General features: G+C 46.0%; 1 protein-coding gene across 1 annotated transcript; it reads right to left on the reverse strand.

Annotated features, from left to right (window-relative positions):
• Positions 1–1392: 1392 nt before the first annotated feature.
• Positions 1393–11192, reverse strand: LOC122378183. The gene is made up of 7 exons (XM_043358941.1): positions 11049–11192; positions 8665–8885; positions 8155–8284; positions 7280–7416; positions 3679–3779; positions 3237–3352; positions 1393–1913 (listed from the first exon to the last, which is right to left on the reverse strand). Exons 1-7 carry the CDS (start codon positions 11092–11094, stop codon positions 1738–1740), a joined length of 927 nt encoding a protein of 308 aa, XP_043214876.1. The 5' UTR covers positions 11095–11192; the 3' UTR covers positions 1393–1737.
• Between the last annotated feature and the right edge of the window lie 3582 nt (positions 11193–14774).

Consider the following 14774-nt stretch of genomic DNA (forward strand, 5'->3'; position numbering starts at 1 on the left):
AAACGCCTCCTCGCTGGTTCTAGCTTGGCGCGGACCTCCGTCGATGCGCGGGTTAAATCTTTTAAAATAACAGTCAGAGTAGGCTTGCTCAGAGATGTAGGAACAGGGGTCGGAGGGGCTATCAAGAAGGTGGGCATTCCACGATAGATCGACCAAAGACGTACACCCTCATGTGCTATTTTTTTTTTTTTTTTTTTTGCTTAAGATTGGTGTAATGTGTTGTGATGGGCGGGCAGCCAGCTGTGGCAAGGAATTTATTTCGAACAACGGTTTCCGAGATATAGCCTCAGGCAATTCCTGGAGGTCACGCTGCAACCCTATGTTCGGCGGCTTATAACTCAGACACTATTGATTTGCTATGAGGCCAAGTTTATCTTTCAACTCGCAATCAACCAAAGAACGTTTTCTCTATCTCAGATTTCCGATTTTTTTAAAATTTCGATCACCATTACATCTTGACCTATTTTTCGAAGAGTGACTTTCATATTTTCCCACTGAAAACTGCAATTTTGTCTGATGACGATTAAGGCCTTATCCTGCGCCCCACTGGGGTCTGCGTATAACGCGCTCTACGGGGGGGGCGGCTATTTATAGCCCCCCCCCCCTCCTAACTCCGGAACAACTGGGCCGATTGTCAAAATTCAAACGGCGTCTGATAGCCCCGGAAAAAGTGTCGGGCGAAACATAATTTCATTGACCTCGAGGTCACCGATGACGTCACAGGTCAGGTCAAAGCGAAAATTATCGATAATTTGTTTGTTCACATTTTGGGCTCTGGCCGCCGTCCTACACGTCAGATCGGGCTCATTTTTGGTTTACGCACTCTTGAATAGATGCTTTAGATACCCTGAGGGTATTAAACTTGTACTTTGATTTTCAGGTCAATGTCAGGTCATTACAGGTCACGGAAATGTTATGTCATGCATCTGTCACGTGACACATGCTTCATGGTCCATTTAGGCCATATGTTTCGAATTTGATGTCGTTTTTTGTCATTCGAAGTCATTTTGAGTTCAATTTGGCTTAGGTCAGGCCACTTTCAGGTCAAAAAGGTCAAATTTTGAAGTTGAAATTTTTCAACAAAAAAAAGTGTCTTTCGGAAGCAGTTTGAGCTCAGGAACACGGTGCTGCTATTTATATTGGTGTGCGATGTCAAATACATCGCACAAAATTGACTTGCAAAATCAATAATCGTGAATTTTCTTGCTTTAAAGCGTATGTAGTAGAAAACCAATAGGTCCAGCGAGGGTTAACGTTTCTATTTGAGACATAGCTATGGTCCTTACGAGCTTGTGGGAAAACATTATTGAAACAGAGTCGCAACTTTCGAACAACGAATGAGGTTATAATTATGCACCTAATTACAATACCTCGCCAGTCACGTTCCATGTAAAGTAATTAGTAGTGTATTCTAAACCGGTAATAACTCTAAGACTTGTGTAAAGGAAGGCAGTATAATTGATAGCCTCTAAGTCATCAAAACGTGCAATGTCCCACACATTTGAACATGGGTAACAAGAAAAGGATATCACTGCACTGGCCGTCACTAGGCATTGCCTAGTATTAGTCAGTTGACCCCTAACGTTGCACATGGACGTAAGGAGAATGCGCCATCATCCACAACCGATAGCAAATGCGCATAGTAAAAACATTTTGCCATTCGTCATCAATGCGCATCAAACGGTCCAACCAGTCCCGCTATCAAGCACGACAGGCGTCTCCCGGTGCGGCGCTGATCTAGCAGTGCCCCCCGCCGGTGCGGCGCTCGGCAGTCCACAGTGCGCCTGTCCCCCAGACGAAATGCAGCAGCAGCAGCAGCAGCAGCAGCAGCGGAGTGCCCGCCGGAGCCTTGATGGGCGCGGCGGGGGACGAGTGGCCCGCCGCCGAGCCGGACCCAGCTCCCGGCGGCGTCACTGTCGGCATAACGTGTGTGACAGGTAACTGCACCGCTGTTCACCAGGTGCGGCCAAATTTACGCATGTACACATCGCAGGACTGCACTAAAACATCACTCTGGTGAGCATGTTACCCCGCCACCCGGGGGGGGGGGGTGGGCAAAGGGCATCCTCTGTGGTTTTCGCAGATAACCTAGAAACGGCTGCAAATTTCGAGTCGCTGCTTGCAGTACCTCTCCGGACATCAAGTTTACACAAATCCTGAACACATTTGAGGTCTTAGGTTATCTCAGATCATGAGTTATAGAGGCCAAACTAAGGGATAACGTTCGGCCATTTTTGGTCAACGAAGAATTAAAAAACTAAGAAACAACGAAGAGAATAAAAGATTTGCCATAAGTACATAAACCCATTGCAATTAAAATGTTTACTTTTAAATTTCCAAAATATAAAAATGTAAAGATATTGAGATTTTATAACTCAAAAATTAGATCTCCTGCTACATTTGTCAGAAATCAGAATCAGAATTTTCTGGTATTCTGCGCACTGGTATTTCTAGTGCCTTCGCTCGCTTCCCTCGTTCTTTTTGAATTGTCAGAAGCTGTCAGATGCGGTTGACATGACTACGAGTACCCGGCTGGACCCCTACTGGTTGACCTGAGGCCAGTTTTACCAATAGAAAAATAGCTGCCTGCCGGAGTTTTTTGCCTAAAGACCGCTTCACATATGGAGCGTAAACGGTAAAGCCCTATCCGCTTACTTGCCCATCGGGTTAACGGTCTCTAGGCAAAACAAAACCTGCAGGCGGCTATTTTTCTGTTGGAAGAACTAGTCTCTGACCTGACCTGACCCGACCTGACCTAAATGCATAAAGACATCATCTGCGATCAAAACTAACATAATATTCGTGATCAGCACCCGAAAAATCTCATCCATAGCAGCCACACTTAACGACGTTCTAACAGGTCCCGATTTTCCCGACTTTTGGGTCATTTACCTGAACTGGAAGGTCAACCGATGACCCAGGACCTTAAAATTGGGTATCATCGGCTTTCTCTCGTCACGGGCAACACGTCGTTTTTCCGCGAACCTCTAGCTCGATCAGGGGCCAAGCGCGAGGGGGCGAGTCGTACCAAGCCTTGTACCGTCGAAGGACGCAAACTGGCCTGTGCCTGCGAGGGTTAATCATCTGCTTCTTCTGTCCCTGCTTTAAAGAACAGTGGCTGTCATTGCTGTTTCTTTTATGGTGTGGTTTACGAGGACCTCCAGCTTGCAGCTGCCGATCAAAATACGTCGTTTGGAAACACATCGATGCAAACATGTGGACTAACAAAAACTTACATGTTTTGTCAACAGTTTTGGCAAAGCGGAGCCTATGCAACGTTGAATGTTTCTCGGTAGGTTGAGTAACCGTCTTCTCAACAACAGCATCGCAAGTGACATAGATTATTTCATTCCTGAAAAACAAAAGAAGCACAGCAGTGTCAGTCGAGTCAATTATAATGTAACTGCCTGCGTCGATCGTTTGTACCATTTATGCTTCTTATTGGCCGTTTGTGTGGCTCAACACACAAACACTTCTATCGAACGCCGCGCTCAGAAAACGCTTCCTCACCGGGGGGAGGGGGCGTTTGTCACCTCACCGCAGAACGTAGTTAGCACCAATACAGTCAGTACACACCAATACAGTCACCAATACAATATCACAGTACACAGTAAGTTTTTTTTCGAGCGCGAGCCCATGTGATAAATAACTGCTTCAAGGTAATTATCGCCATCTCACCTTATATCATGACCTAGCTGGATGGATAAACCGAGCCTAGAAGTTTCAAGTCCATCTTCATCAACTTCCGTGGGATATTCAATCAGTCTATTCCTCTCAACCTGCAAAAGGAACGAGAGCGGTAGTAAATTTATAAAACGACATCTTTCTAAAACCAGCATTTATTCAAAGCCTAGGGGAGAGCGGGGAGAGTAGTTGTATCATGTCCAAGTTGTATCAGGGCGAATTGTGCCAAACTTATCCAATAGATGGCGCTCGTGACACGACCAGCCGACGAGTTTTTTTCCGGGCGCCACCTTTCCCTGTTCTGTCGTGTGGCTGGGTGGACGCGTCTGGAGGTGAGAGCCGATTTTATGCTTTTTTAATGTCATTCTAAAAAAAATAAGTTGCAAGAAAATGTGTGTTTTTGGCATTTAGATGTGCACGAATTTGAAAGATTTTTGTAGCGGCGGTGAGGGTAGGTTCTAAGGCTGCGTGAGTGAAAATGGATTTCTCCAGCTGTCCGCTGTTTTTGAGCACGAGGATGTTTTTCCAAGATGGCGGCGAGTTACATGTTGTATCAGAGCCGGGTGGGGTATGTTGTAACATGTATGTATGTATGTATGTATGTATGTATGGGTATGTTGCTTTTGATCGCGGAAGCTAAGCCCTGGCTTGCGTTTGTAGGTAGCTAGTCAATACTCATTTCATTTCGGCACAATGTGTTGGCTTCTTTGCTCTTAACGTTGATGTTTCGTTCGTTTCGATGTTTCGTTCGGATTGACCTAAGCTTGGTCTAATAAAAGTGAAGCCTTTGAGCATATACATTGTATTAACCCCATTTAATGTTGTTGTTATGTTCAAAACCAGTAGAAAGCACGCTCCCTGAAGCGTGAAATAGTGATACAAATTACCCCACCATGTGATTCAACTCACCCAAGCCATGGGGCAAGTTGTATCAAAAACATTATTCTATTCGGCAGACCGTAGAAGAAAAACTGGTAGAGGTAGCGGAAAAGTTACTTTGCACAAAAAGCAGAAGAATCAAGGAAGGAGATAGTATGGAAATAATGAGTTTATCACGGATAGTTACGAGGTTATGGGTCTCGGAGTAAAAACTGATACAACCCACCCCACTCTCCCCTACTACACGTATATACACCTAGAGCTGGGTCTCTGCACCTGCACGTGGCATACATGTTACTAACGTCGTTCAAGGTCATGACTGGTCAGAAGCTGTCAGAATTTGAATAAATAGAGCTCATATTTGGTATAGGGCGGATAGGGCTCATCTCGAGAACGGCTGGGCCGATTGCGCTCAAATTTGGTACACGGCTGGGGACCAGTTAGTAGGGTGCCGTGCAAAAGTCAGTTTGGACCCCGCTTGCACGTGCGCACGTGCAGAATGCCGCTTCCAGATCTCAGGAACGGCTGGGCCGATTGCGTTCAAATTTGGCACACCGCTAGCGACCGGTTAGAAGGGTGCTTTTCACAAGCCCGTTGGAAGTACCCTCTCGCCCTTGCGCACGTGCAGGGCTCACTATCTCGCTCGCTCGTTCTTCGCCCAAAAGGCGTTTTACTGGTTTTACATCTGTTGTGTAAGTTTGAGTCACCTATCTTTTAAGGTCAGGTCACTAGGTCACTTTGAATGACCCAACCTCAAGTCACTTTTTTGCAACTTTGTCACCGTGCCAGAGCTACAGTAGATGTCGGAGGCCTTTGAAGGTCGCAGGATGTTACAAGGTCATTAGTAGCTACAATTTGTTAATCTCAGAATTTTGATATCGATGACCTAAGGTCAGGTCAATTTCTCGACCTGCCCATTATAAGTCAATGGGGGAAAATCAACTTCCTGTTTTTGCCACTAAAACGGGTCGGAATGGCCCCATAAGCCATACATGACTTCATATACGATCAACCTTTACTACCTTGAGGTCTGTTTTGCTGTTGGGAAGCTGTAAGGTCATGTGACGTCATCGAAGGTCACCAAAGGTTTTCTTGTCAATTACTCCGTACAGGGACAAGACACAGCCACGCGGATGGTCTCATTGTGTTCAGATCGTCAAGGCGCATCGAATGATATACATGATGACCTCGAGGTCACGTGACCTACGGTCAACCTTTGTCCTTGACCTTTCGAGGTCAACATATATATCATTCGATGCGGATTGACGAGAGGATCACGATGATGCCCTTCGTTTGATCCTAGCTTGACTAAGTCGAAAGTTATTGGAGAAAAACTTCCCATATCTAGCGCCGCCATTTTGGCTTTTTGGACCCCTGTGACATTATCTATGACCTGACCTGACAATGATCTTGATAAAAATTGTAGACCTTGTCTGTGCGTATCCCATGCCGTTTACCGCTTGTCGCTATCTTGCTTCGTTCTCGAGATCTCAGGGGGGGCAGTCATCCGCCCCCCCCCGTTGGTTCTAAGTTGGCGCAGACCCCCGTCGGTGCGCGGGTTAAGATCTCGGAAATTCAGCGGCCGATTTTTAAAATTCAAACGGTGTTCCGTTTGAATTTTAGCCCACCGAGAAACTACCTTGTGACCAAACTTCATTGACCTAGGTCAAACCGATGACGTCACAGGTCAGGTCAAAGATCGGATTTCACCGTTCACAGGCATTTCAAAAAATATGTTGTGAAATCGAGTAACTTGGTAAGTTAATGATGATATAATCGATGGTGAATTGTTCGTCAAACACATACTTTGCTATCTGAGGTCACTGATAGCAGGGGTCCCACAGAGGTCAGGTCACTGTGGGTCACAATATGAAAGTGACGTGTGATACATATTTTATGGTCCATTTTACATGAAAATGCGATTATGTGGGACAGGCAGCCTTTGGGGCCAGCTTAGGTGACGTTCTGGTGAAAGTCAGGTCAAGGTCAGGTCAGATAAGTCAAATTTCAGAGTTTATATTTTTGCATAAAATGGGTAGGTACCCATTCGATGCAGCTCGTCCCGGGGAGTTAAATGGTGGTCTTTGTTTTGCCCTAAGTGGTCTGGAATTTCCAAAAATTGAGTTTGAAAATTTGACGTCATCATTTTTGAAGTTTTTTTTTCACTCTAACTTGGCAAAAAAAAGATATATCGATCTGTAATTTGGTATGTAGATAGAAGACGGTAGGTACTATCATTTATATTTCGTTTTTTCGAAACTCAAAAAACTTTTTGGATTTTTTGGCTAATATATTCAAAAATATTTTTTTTGGGGGTCAAAACTTAACAAAATCCGAGACAGCAGTTTGTAGGTTTTTTTAATTCTACACCTTTTATGTTTTGATCATTTTTCTGTATCTTCAAAGCTACAGGCCTGACAGCTCTTCTCGCGAAGCTCTTTTTCCGGTAGAAAATGGCAGAACATGACGTCATTCTGACGTCATTTGCGGCCAACCTATCATAGCCTCTGGAAAGTTTTGTCACAATGTGTAAAATTGATGCTCAGAGGGGTCCTGAAAGTTTGGTGGCGATATCTGCAGCCGTTTAGGAGATATCTACGGAAACCTTTTGGGACCGTTTGGCCCCCCTACGGGGCGCGGGTTAATTTCCTTCACTTTCTGCGTCAATTGCAGTACACTAACCCAGCGTGAGCAGCTTAAGCACAGCGACACTTACCGGTTTTCCGTCCACGGACCAGGTGATGTTCGCTGCCGGGAGGGACTTGCCGGCGGTGCAGTTGATCTCGAGTAAACCATTTGGAATCCAATCAGTCTTCTTCAGACCGGAAAGTACCGGATCAGTGGTAGGTGGCGCTGTCAAGAAAACGGATATTAACTAGCTTGCAAAAAATCACACGGTACGCGGAAACTGCTGATTTGGTCAATAACAAAGCACTTGCAAATCGGCGAACCGCAACTTCATGCGGAACCAAGCACACAAAAAAGAATATTTGCCCTCGCCGTTATGTGAGGGAGGGGGGTCGAACGGACACCCCCTTGGTTTTTCACGAATAACTCACGTAAAAAGCGGCCGTCCGCGACGAACCTTTAACCTTCGCCCCAGTGGGGGGGGGGGCATATGTTACCACCCTGTCGCGTTTTTTGCGTGTGAATAAAAAACCGCGGCGCTGTAGCGCCGCGCCGCTTGGGTTAGCTTTTTGCACATCAATTTTGGACAATGTGTGAAATTTTTGACCCCAGAAATTTATGAAATTTTTGACTAGACCATTTAAAGAACTTTGAAATTGCTTGATAACTGTAGATTTGGTGAGCGTTTCAAGATTGCATGTTTTTTGCTCATTTTTGCTCAAACATGACCTCAGTTTGACCTCAATAACTCCTGACCTAGGGTGACCTAAAACTTGAAATTTGGTGTGAAGGTGTCAAATTGATGCCCGGAAAGGTACTGAAAGTTTGGCGGCGCTGCGTGCCGCCGTTTTCTTGCTATTCAGGAAAAACCACAGGGGGGCCAAAATGGCCCCCCAACGGGGCGAGGGTTAAATGGTTGACGCAATCGACCTGAAAGGTGACTACTGCCCGAAGTTAACTTACCCATCACAAACAAAGTTTTGTTTCCAGAGGTCACCGAGTTCTTGACTGAAGTGGCGCTGCATCCATAGCTTCCACTGCTACTGATTTCAAGAGACATTAGAGTCAGGCGCCCAAAACCAGATCTTGATTCCTGTCAATGGAACAAATGTAACTCATATATATACCTACAGTAGTACTGAGCACTTTGAAATAGCAATGGGTTACTGCATGCGCATATTACTAGCACGAAAATGTAGAGAAGTGCATGCAAAACATTTCCAAACATCCATTATGTCTCATGATATGCTTGTCAGAGTTCTTACTCGTAAATCACCTTGCCTGGCATAGCTCGTATCAAAGGAAAATGCTGCTCATTTTGCACTGCAACTATGAAAAGTTAATTTGAGTAGGAACTTTTTCCAAGGACTGGTCTGGATGGTCTCAGCAAGGTTACAGCATTGATTAAACATAGGAAATAAGCTAATGACATATGAACTCACATTATTCTTATCACATTACAACAAAACTCACATTAACTTTGATTCCTGGAGTTTCCTTGACCGTGATGATTTTGCTATTGCCGTTGTTCACTGAATGGTAGAACTGCATCCCATCTTTATGCCAGGTGACGTTCACGGTTCCTTGGGACTCTTCATAGGTCTCTTTTACGAAACCACACTCCAAGATGACATCATCTCCAACTCGGTTCAGACCACTGACGCTTATACCGTCCATCGTCAATGAGAAGCATCCTGTAACAGATCAAAGGAAGCAGTCATCACCGGAGACACGATCAAAACAGTTAGTACCAGTAAAACGCCTTTTGGGCGGAGAACGAGCGAGCGAGATGGTGAGCCCTACACGTGCGCAAGGGCGAGAGGGTACTTCCAACGGGCTTGTGCAAAGCACCCTTCTAACCGGTCGCTAGCGGTGTGCCAAATTCGAACGCAATCGGCCCAGCCGTTCCTGAGATCTGGAAGCGGCATTCTGCACGTGCGCACGTGCAAGCGGGGTCCAGACTGACTTTTGCACGGCACCCTACTAACTGGTCCCCAACCTTGTACCAAATTTGAGCGCAATCAGCCCAGCCGTTCTCGAGATCTGGGAGCGCCCCCTGCACGTGCGCACGTGCTGTAGCACCCCAACTTTAACACGCGCAGTGGAAGGGTTGCGAGTACTACGCCCAGTGGAAGGGGGGGGGGGCGGATGTCGCCCCCCCTAAGATCTCAGCTCCCACTGGAGCTAGAAAGACGAAATTTGGAGGGTAGGTGGGGGCCATGGGGAACTCTGTTGTGTGTGAATTTCATGACCCTAAGTCAATATCTTCAAGGTCAAATGAGGTCAAATGTGGTCAAATCTGCCATATTAGCGACTTTTTTGCGTTTACACGCCGATAACTCAAAAAGTTACCGGCCGATTTTTTTTTTAACTTTCACTATCCGAAAGAGCAAACATTTGTGAGTATGTATGGTGAATTTCTAGATAATCGAACAATAAATATGGCAGTTAGAAGCCTGCTAAGGGTAAGATGTCGCCGGCTGAAGCGGCATCGGCCGACGCGGGAAACGCGGCAATCACAATTTTGTGTTTACACACTCATAACTCAAGTTGTTACCGGCCGATTTTCAAAATTCTTTGACCATATGATTGCCTGTACATTTCTCAGTCTTGTCACCGAATTTGACGCGAATCTAATATAATCAGCGGTAAGGAGCGCGATGTAAAGACGGAACCGTCCCGCCCCGGCACAGTCTACAATTCAGGCGGCGCGTAACGGCTAGCGCCGGCCGCCGCGCCGCCGCGCCGCCGCGGCGGCAGGATGTTTGACTTTACACCGCTATTACTAGAAAAGTTGTGAACCGATTTTCTTACTTCTTGCACGAGAAGATCCGCAATTCAATTCTGGACAGGTAGCCAAAATTTCACATTGATATTATGCTTGCGGCGCGAGTTATTGGCGAAAAACAGGAGGGGTGGGCGAAATCCGCCCCCCCCCCTTCCACTGCGCGTGTTAACACATGCAGATGAATTATCTGATGGAGACCTAACTGTGTACCGAGTTTCCATTCAATCGGCCCAACCGTTGTGCCGTAATTGAGGTTGCAATTTTGGGGTTCTTAAAAAATGTCCAACTTTACCACGCGCCACGTGCGGTGGTTGGCAAGAGCGCATGGTGGCCATCACACCACAGAACTTTTACGTCCAAGTGACATTCAGTAAAGAAGACCGCTTGTCAATCGGATGTCCCGTTCCTAAGATATTAGCTATTGAAGAACGTCCCCACGGCCGGCCGGCCGCTCATACTCATGATTTTCCCTTAAAGGGGCCCTCCCACCTTAATATGCATGGGACCAACATCATTTCAGATGTTTGAACGCTTGAAACCACGACAAGACTGCAAACGCGCCGCTAATGCGAGCCGACATACGCAGAATCGCGATTTCGGCCAAACATGGTCTCGAAAAGTAGGTAACGGGTCAAAGTTCATTTGGTTTAGGGTCATGAAATTTTCCGAGTAGATGGAAAATTGATCAACTCGAGGGCACTGAAATTTTCGTCGCGATCGGCCGCTTTTTACGCGAGTTATTCGCGAAAAACCGAGGGGGGTCCGTTCGACCCCCCTATACGGGCGAGGGTTAATCTATTGGCGCCCTTCTGGGAGAATGGCGCCCTTCCTTGTCATGGTCTCTCGGCGCCCTTGTAACCTTCTGGCGCCCCTACGTCCCCTAAGTGGCTTGGCGTCCCTACAGCTGGGCACCCACATTCATTTTGGGAAAAAATACACCCCTGTCTTTCACTCTGCTTCTCTGTATGCTTCCCAGTCTCTGTATCTGTCGGTCGGTCTCTTTATCTTTCTGTCCCTCGGTGCCCTCTCTCTCTCCGTGCACAAGGTGTTGGCTGCCTCCTGTACTCACCCGACACGCAGAGGAGACCCACCAGCGGAACCAAGGTCGTGCACATGGCGCCGACAGCGTGCGGACCACGCTACCTCCAGCAGAGCAGCCCACCGAATGCCAGCCCCGGCGCGCTCCAACGCTGACCTTGAGCGTCGGCGTCCGACTCTGCGCCCGCCTGCCGACAGCGCCGCGCCGGTGCGTGCCGCAGGCAGGATGACGTAGTCTATTTCGGGACGGTCGGGAGTCGAGGTGGCAAAATGTGGACCCGGGGACCCGGTCTATGGACCCGGTCTGGACCCCGATGGGTCCAGACCGGGTCCCCAAAATATTTGGCCGGGTCCAACCGGGTCCTATCATTTCCCTGTGCTTTATGGTAAATGTTAATTTCCTACATGCCGGGGTATGTCTTAAGCACAGCACGAGCCGGGCAGTAAAACTATGACCAAGAAACTGTCGGTGTCAAAATGCCATGTTATTTGATAGGCCGGGCAGGAAACAAAAGTTAACTGCCTGGGTTTACTGCCCAGGGCAATGACCTCTAAACTACAGTTTATCGCATTAGCCCAGAGGTATAGGGGAAGTTGGGGCAATGCCGGAGTTGGGGCAAAGCCGAAATTCGAGATATTTCGAAAACCGTAAGACATGGATGCCACCTGTCAGTGATGCTCTGAAGCTTAAGTGACTACAATTATCGCATGTTTGTTACGAGTCGTCATTCGGAATACTTCGGCTGTGAGGGCGCCAAGAGCGTTTTCAAGGTACGCGTTCCTTGTACTACATGCGCCTTTGAAGCTGCATTTCTTACTCATTATGCTACCGTTTGTCTGGCCAATTCGGTCAAGTAATCTTCAGCATGTCTTTGCATAAGTGTGCTGCCTATTTGACATTTATACGGCACGTTGAAAAGTTATGGGCCTGCAAATGAAAGTATGGCTGGCTGGGGTAATGCCGAAAACGTGGAATTACGCACGTTAAAGCATGCTACGTGGACTTTACTGCTGTAGAATAGCAACGCGAATTTTTAGTCACACAAATTACACTTTCAACCGACACAACGGCCTGTTACCTATAAGAAATTATTTACCTGGCATTTTCTTATTATATCACACAATTATAACTTCCGGTGTGCACCAAGCATCCTCAAGCTCTTAAAACGCGTGTCAGCTTTAATAAATTCTGGATAAAGTTTGAGATAAAGTGGCAAAACATCAATGTCGGCATTCCCCGTAGATCATTTCTCCCATTTTCGGCTATCCCCGCAGTCCGGGGCAACGCCGAAAAAGTCACTTCTTTGATGTTTTTAGTTTGTGCGCTTAACGGTATGCGAATTCATCAAATGCGCCTGGTATGTTTGAAAGGCAAAAGACTGGCCTCTCGAATGACGCCAACAAGAATAGCTTATGTTGTCTACCTTGCGTGCTACGGGCGTCAGAAAAAAAGTATTCGGCGTTCCCCCAACTTCCCCTAATTGATAGGGAATGTATAATTGACATAATTATTGCATGATATTTGCCGCGTAAAATTAGAAAACCAACATTTTTTGGTAAAAAATATCTGCTCTGCTTATCAAGGGGTTTGAAATACTTTGTATTGGTTACAAAGCCGAAATTATGGCAAGATATGCTTCTATTAATCGAAATCCGTTATCGCTTGTTTTTTATCTTCGTTTGATATGTCCACTGATACCTTGGGCGTAAGTTATTGCGTTATTATTTGACAGTTGTAGTCCTTTCCTCAAAACAAACAAGTAAAATATGGAAAATATAATGTATTTCACAAAAGCTTAGCCATAGGTCATCAACAAAGTACGATTACATAAATAAAGAAAAGATACACTGAAGGACAAAGATTCTTGCAAGAGCACTGGAAAATTCACGTTTAATCACTAGGAATATTATACCTTCTACCTTCTTCTTGTTCTTATGTCGTGGCAAATTATTCATGTATGATGTTCCTTGGATATTCAATTGTTGTGCCATTCTGAGTTGATATTTTCAGACGCGATTCTTTTTGAAGGGAGGTATTTTGATGCATTTTCTTCAATAAATTTCCTTTAAAGCTTTATCCACAGCAGTAGCGCAATCACTGTTCGGAAATTATGGACAAAACAATTGTATAAACGTGTCACCAAAACCTGTCGAAACTACTTTGCAGGTATACGGCATGTAGGAAAAATCTTACTGACCTCAGAATATATAATCTTTTATGCTTTGGAAAACATAGTTGATGCAGTTTCCAGTCCATAAGTCCCAGTTCCAGTTTTGAAATTTAATATTTCTGCAGATTGGGCTACCTTTTCTGTAGCATACTGGTCAGTCTCGCTTCAATTTCTTATCTTTTCACCTACAACAAAATAAACAAGTTCTAGCTTCTAAGTGCTGGCAATCCAGGAAATTTTTCACCAAATGTTTGTGCCTTCCATTATAGGTGGGAGAGACTGGCAAACAAGATAAATCAAGGTGTCAAGCTCACAAGACCCATAGCCAACGCAAGATGTTGGATATTTGTCATTTGGGTCATGACTTGACCCGAGGAACAAGGTCATATCTCCGATACCAAACACCACAGTAACTTAAAATTTTCAGTGGACATCAAGAAGGGATAGAGGAGCAGCTATACGAAAACCCAGGTTTCTAGCCCTAAAAATGTTCAGTACATAACAGAAAACGACCTGGGAGATGGCAGCCCCCCCCCCCCATATGCGGGCAAGGTTTAAAGGTCGTTTATGATTGATTCAAAGCCGCTAATCAAAAGGCCGTGTAAGGATTTTTGGATGAATGGAAATTATTATGCCACAGTGATAGCCAATTTGATTAGTCTCGCTTACCTTGGTATGCGCTTCTTGAATGTTTGTACAGAACTCAGTAATTCTTGCCCTCGTGTCCAAATCCTTGTAAAACTCAGTGGCTTTACGCTCAAAGTAAACCTTAAGTATGGCTTCTTGATCGGGTTGATACTTGATTATCGTCACTACTCTTGAGTTTGCTGGTTCTTGTGGTTTCACACAGCGTTTTACAACCACGAGGCCTCCAGACTGCAACACTGCCCGTGATTCCAGTATGTATCTGCCACTTTTTCAGTGCCGCACCCTGCCGCGCAGCTCATTTGAACAGCTGAACAAACAGCTGATTTTGGCATCGTGCCAGTCACGTGACAACGGTTTTCATGGTCAAGTCGACACGCACTTCTATGACCGATGCGGTTAGAGCCACACTTCCTGCCATCTAGCGGCTACCAAGCGAGACTAAATGGGCAAATTTGGCATAGGTGGCGCTGGTGAGGAATCAAGGCTAGGAAATATGCATGGAAAGGATGTGAGGAGTGGAAGACGGTGAATAATTCTCACACTCCCCAGGCGAGATGCTTGACAGAGGAGTCAAGCATGTCATGTGTTTTCTTCTGCCATGAGTTGGTTGTTGTTAAGTGGTGTGATTGAAGTTTGATGTGAACAATGATGATGATGATGTGGTACACTTGTTTGTGCGCTTGATTGCAGGTTCTACAAAGAACCTGACCGGATCAGATCCTGAACCAGTTGCCTCTGTCCACTTGCCGCTCGTCTTGCAGGGCGAACGTTCGGGCGCGAGATGTCAGCTGGTGGTTCTGTCCTGAGACTGTTTCCGTCCACTCGACTGTTACACCCATCCGCGGATGTCCCAGCGTGAACAGCCCGCACCTCGAGCGGGTACAACAACCGCGTGGCATACCGACCTTGTCCTTTTGCAGTCTTCAGGATGACCTGTC

Source organism: Amphibalanus amphitrite, unplaced genomic scaffold (genome assembly GCF_019059575.1).
Source record: "Amphibalanus amphitrite isolate SeventyFive unplaced genomic scaffold, NRLGWU_Aamphi_draft 000056F_arrow, whole genome shotgun sequence".
NCBI classification, from domain to species: domain Eukaryota; kingdom Metazoa; phylum Arthropoda; class Thecostraca; order Balanomorpha; family Balanidae; genus Amphibalanus; species Amphibalanus amphitrite.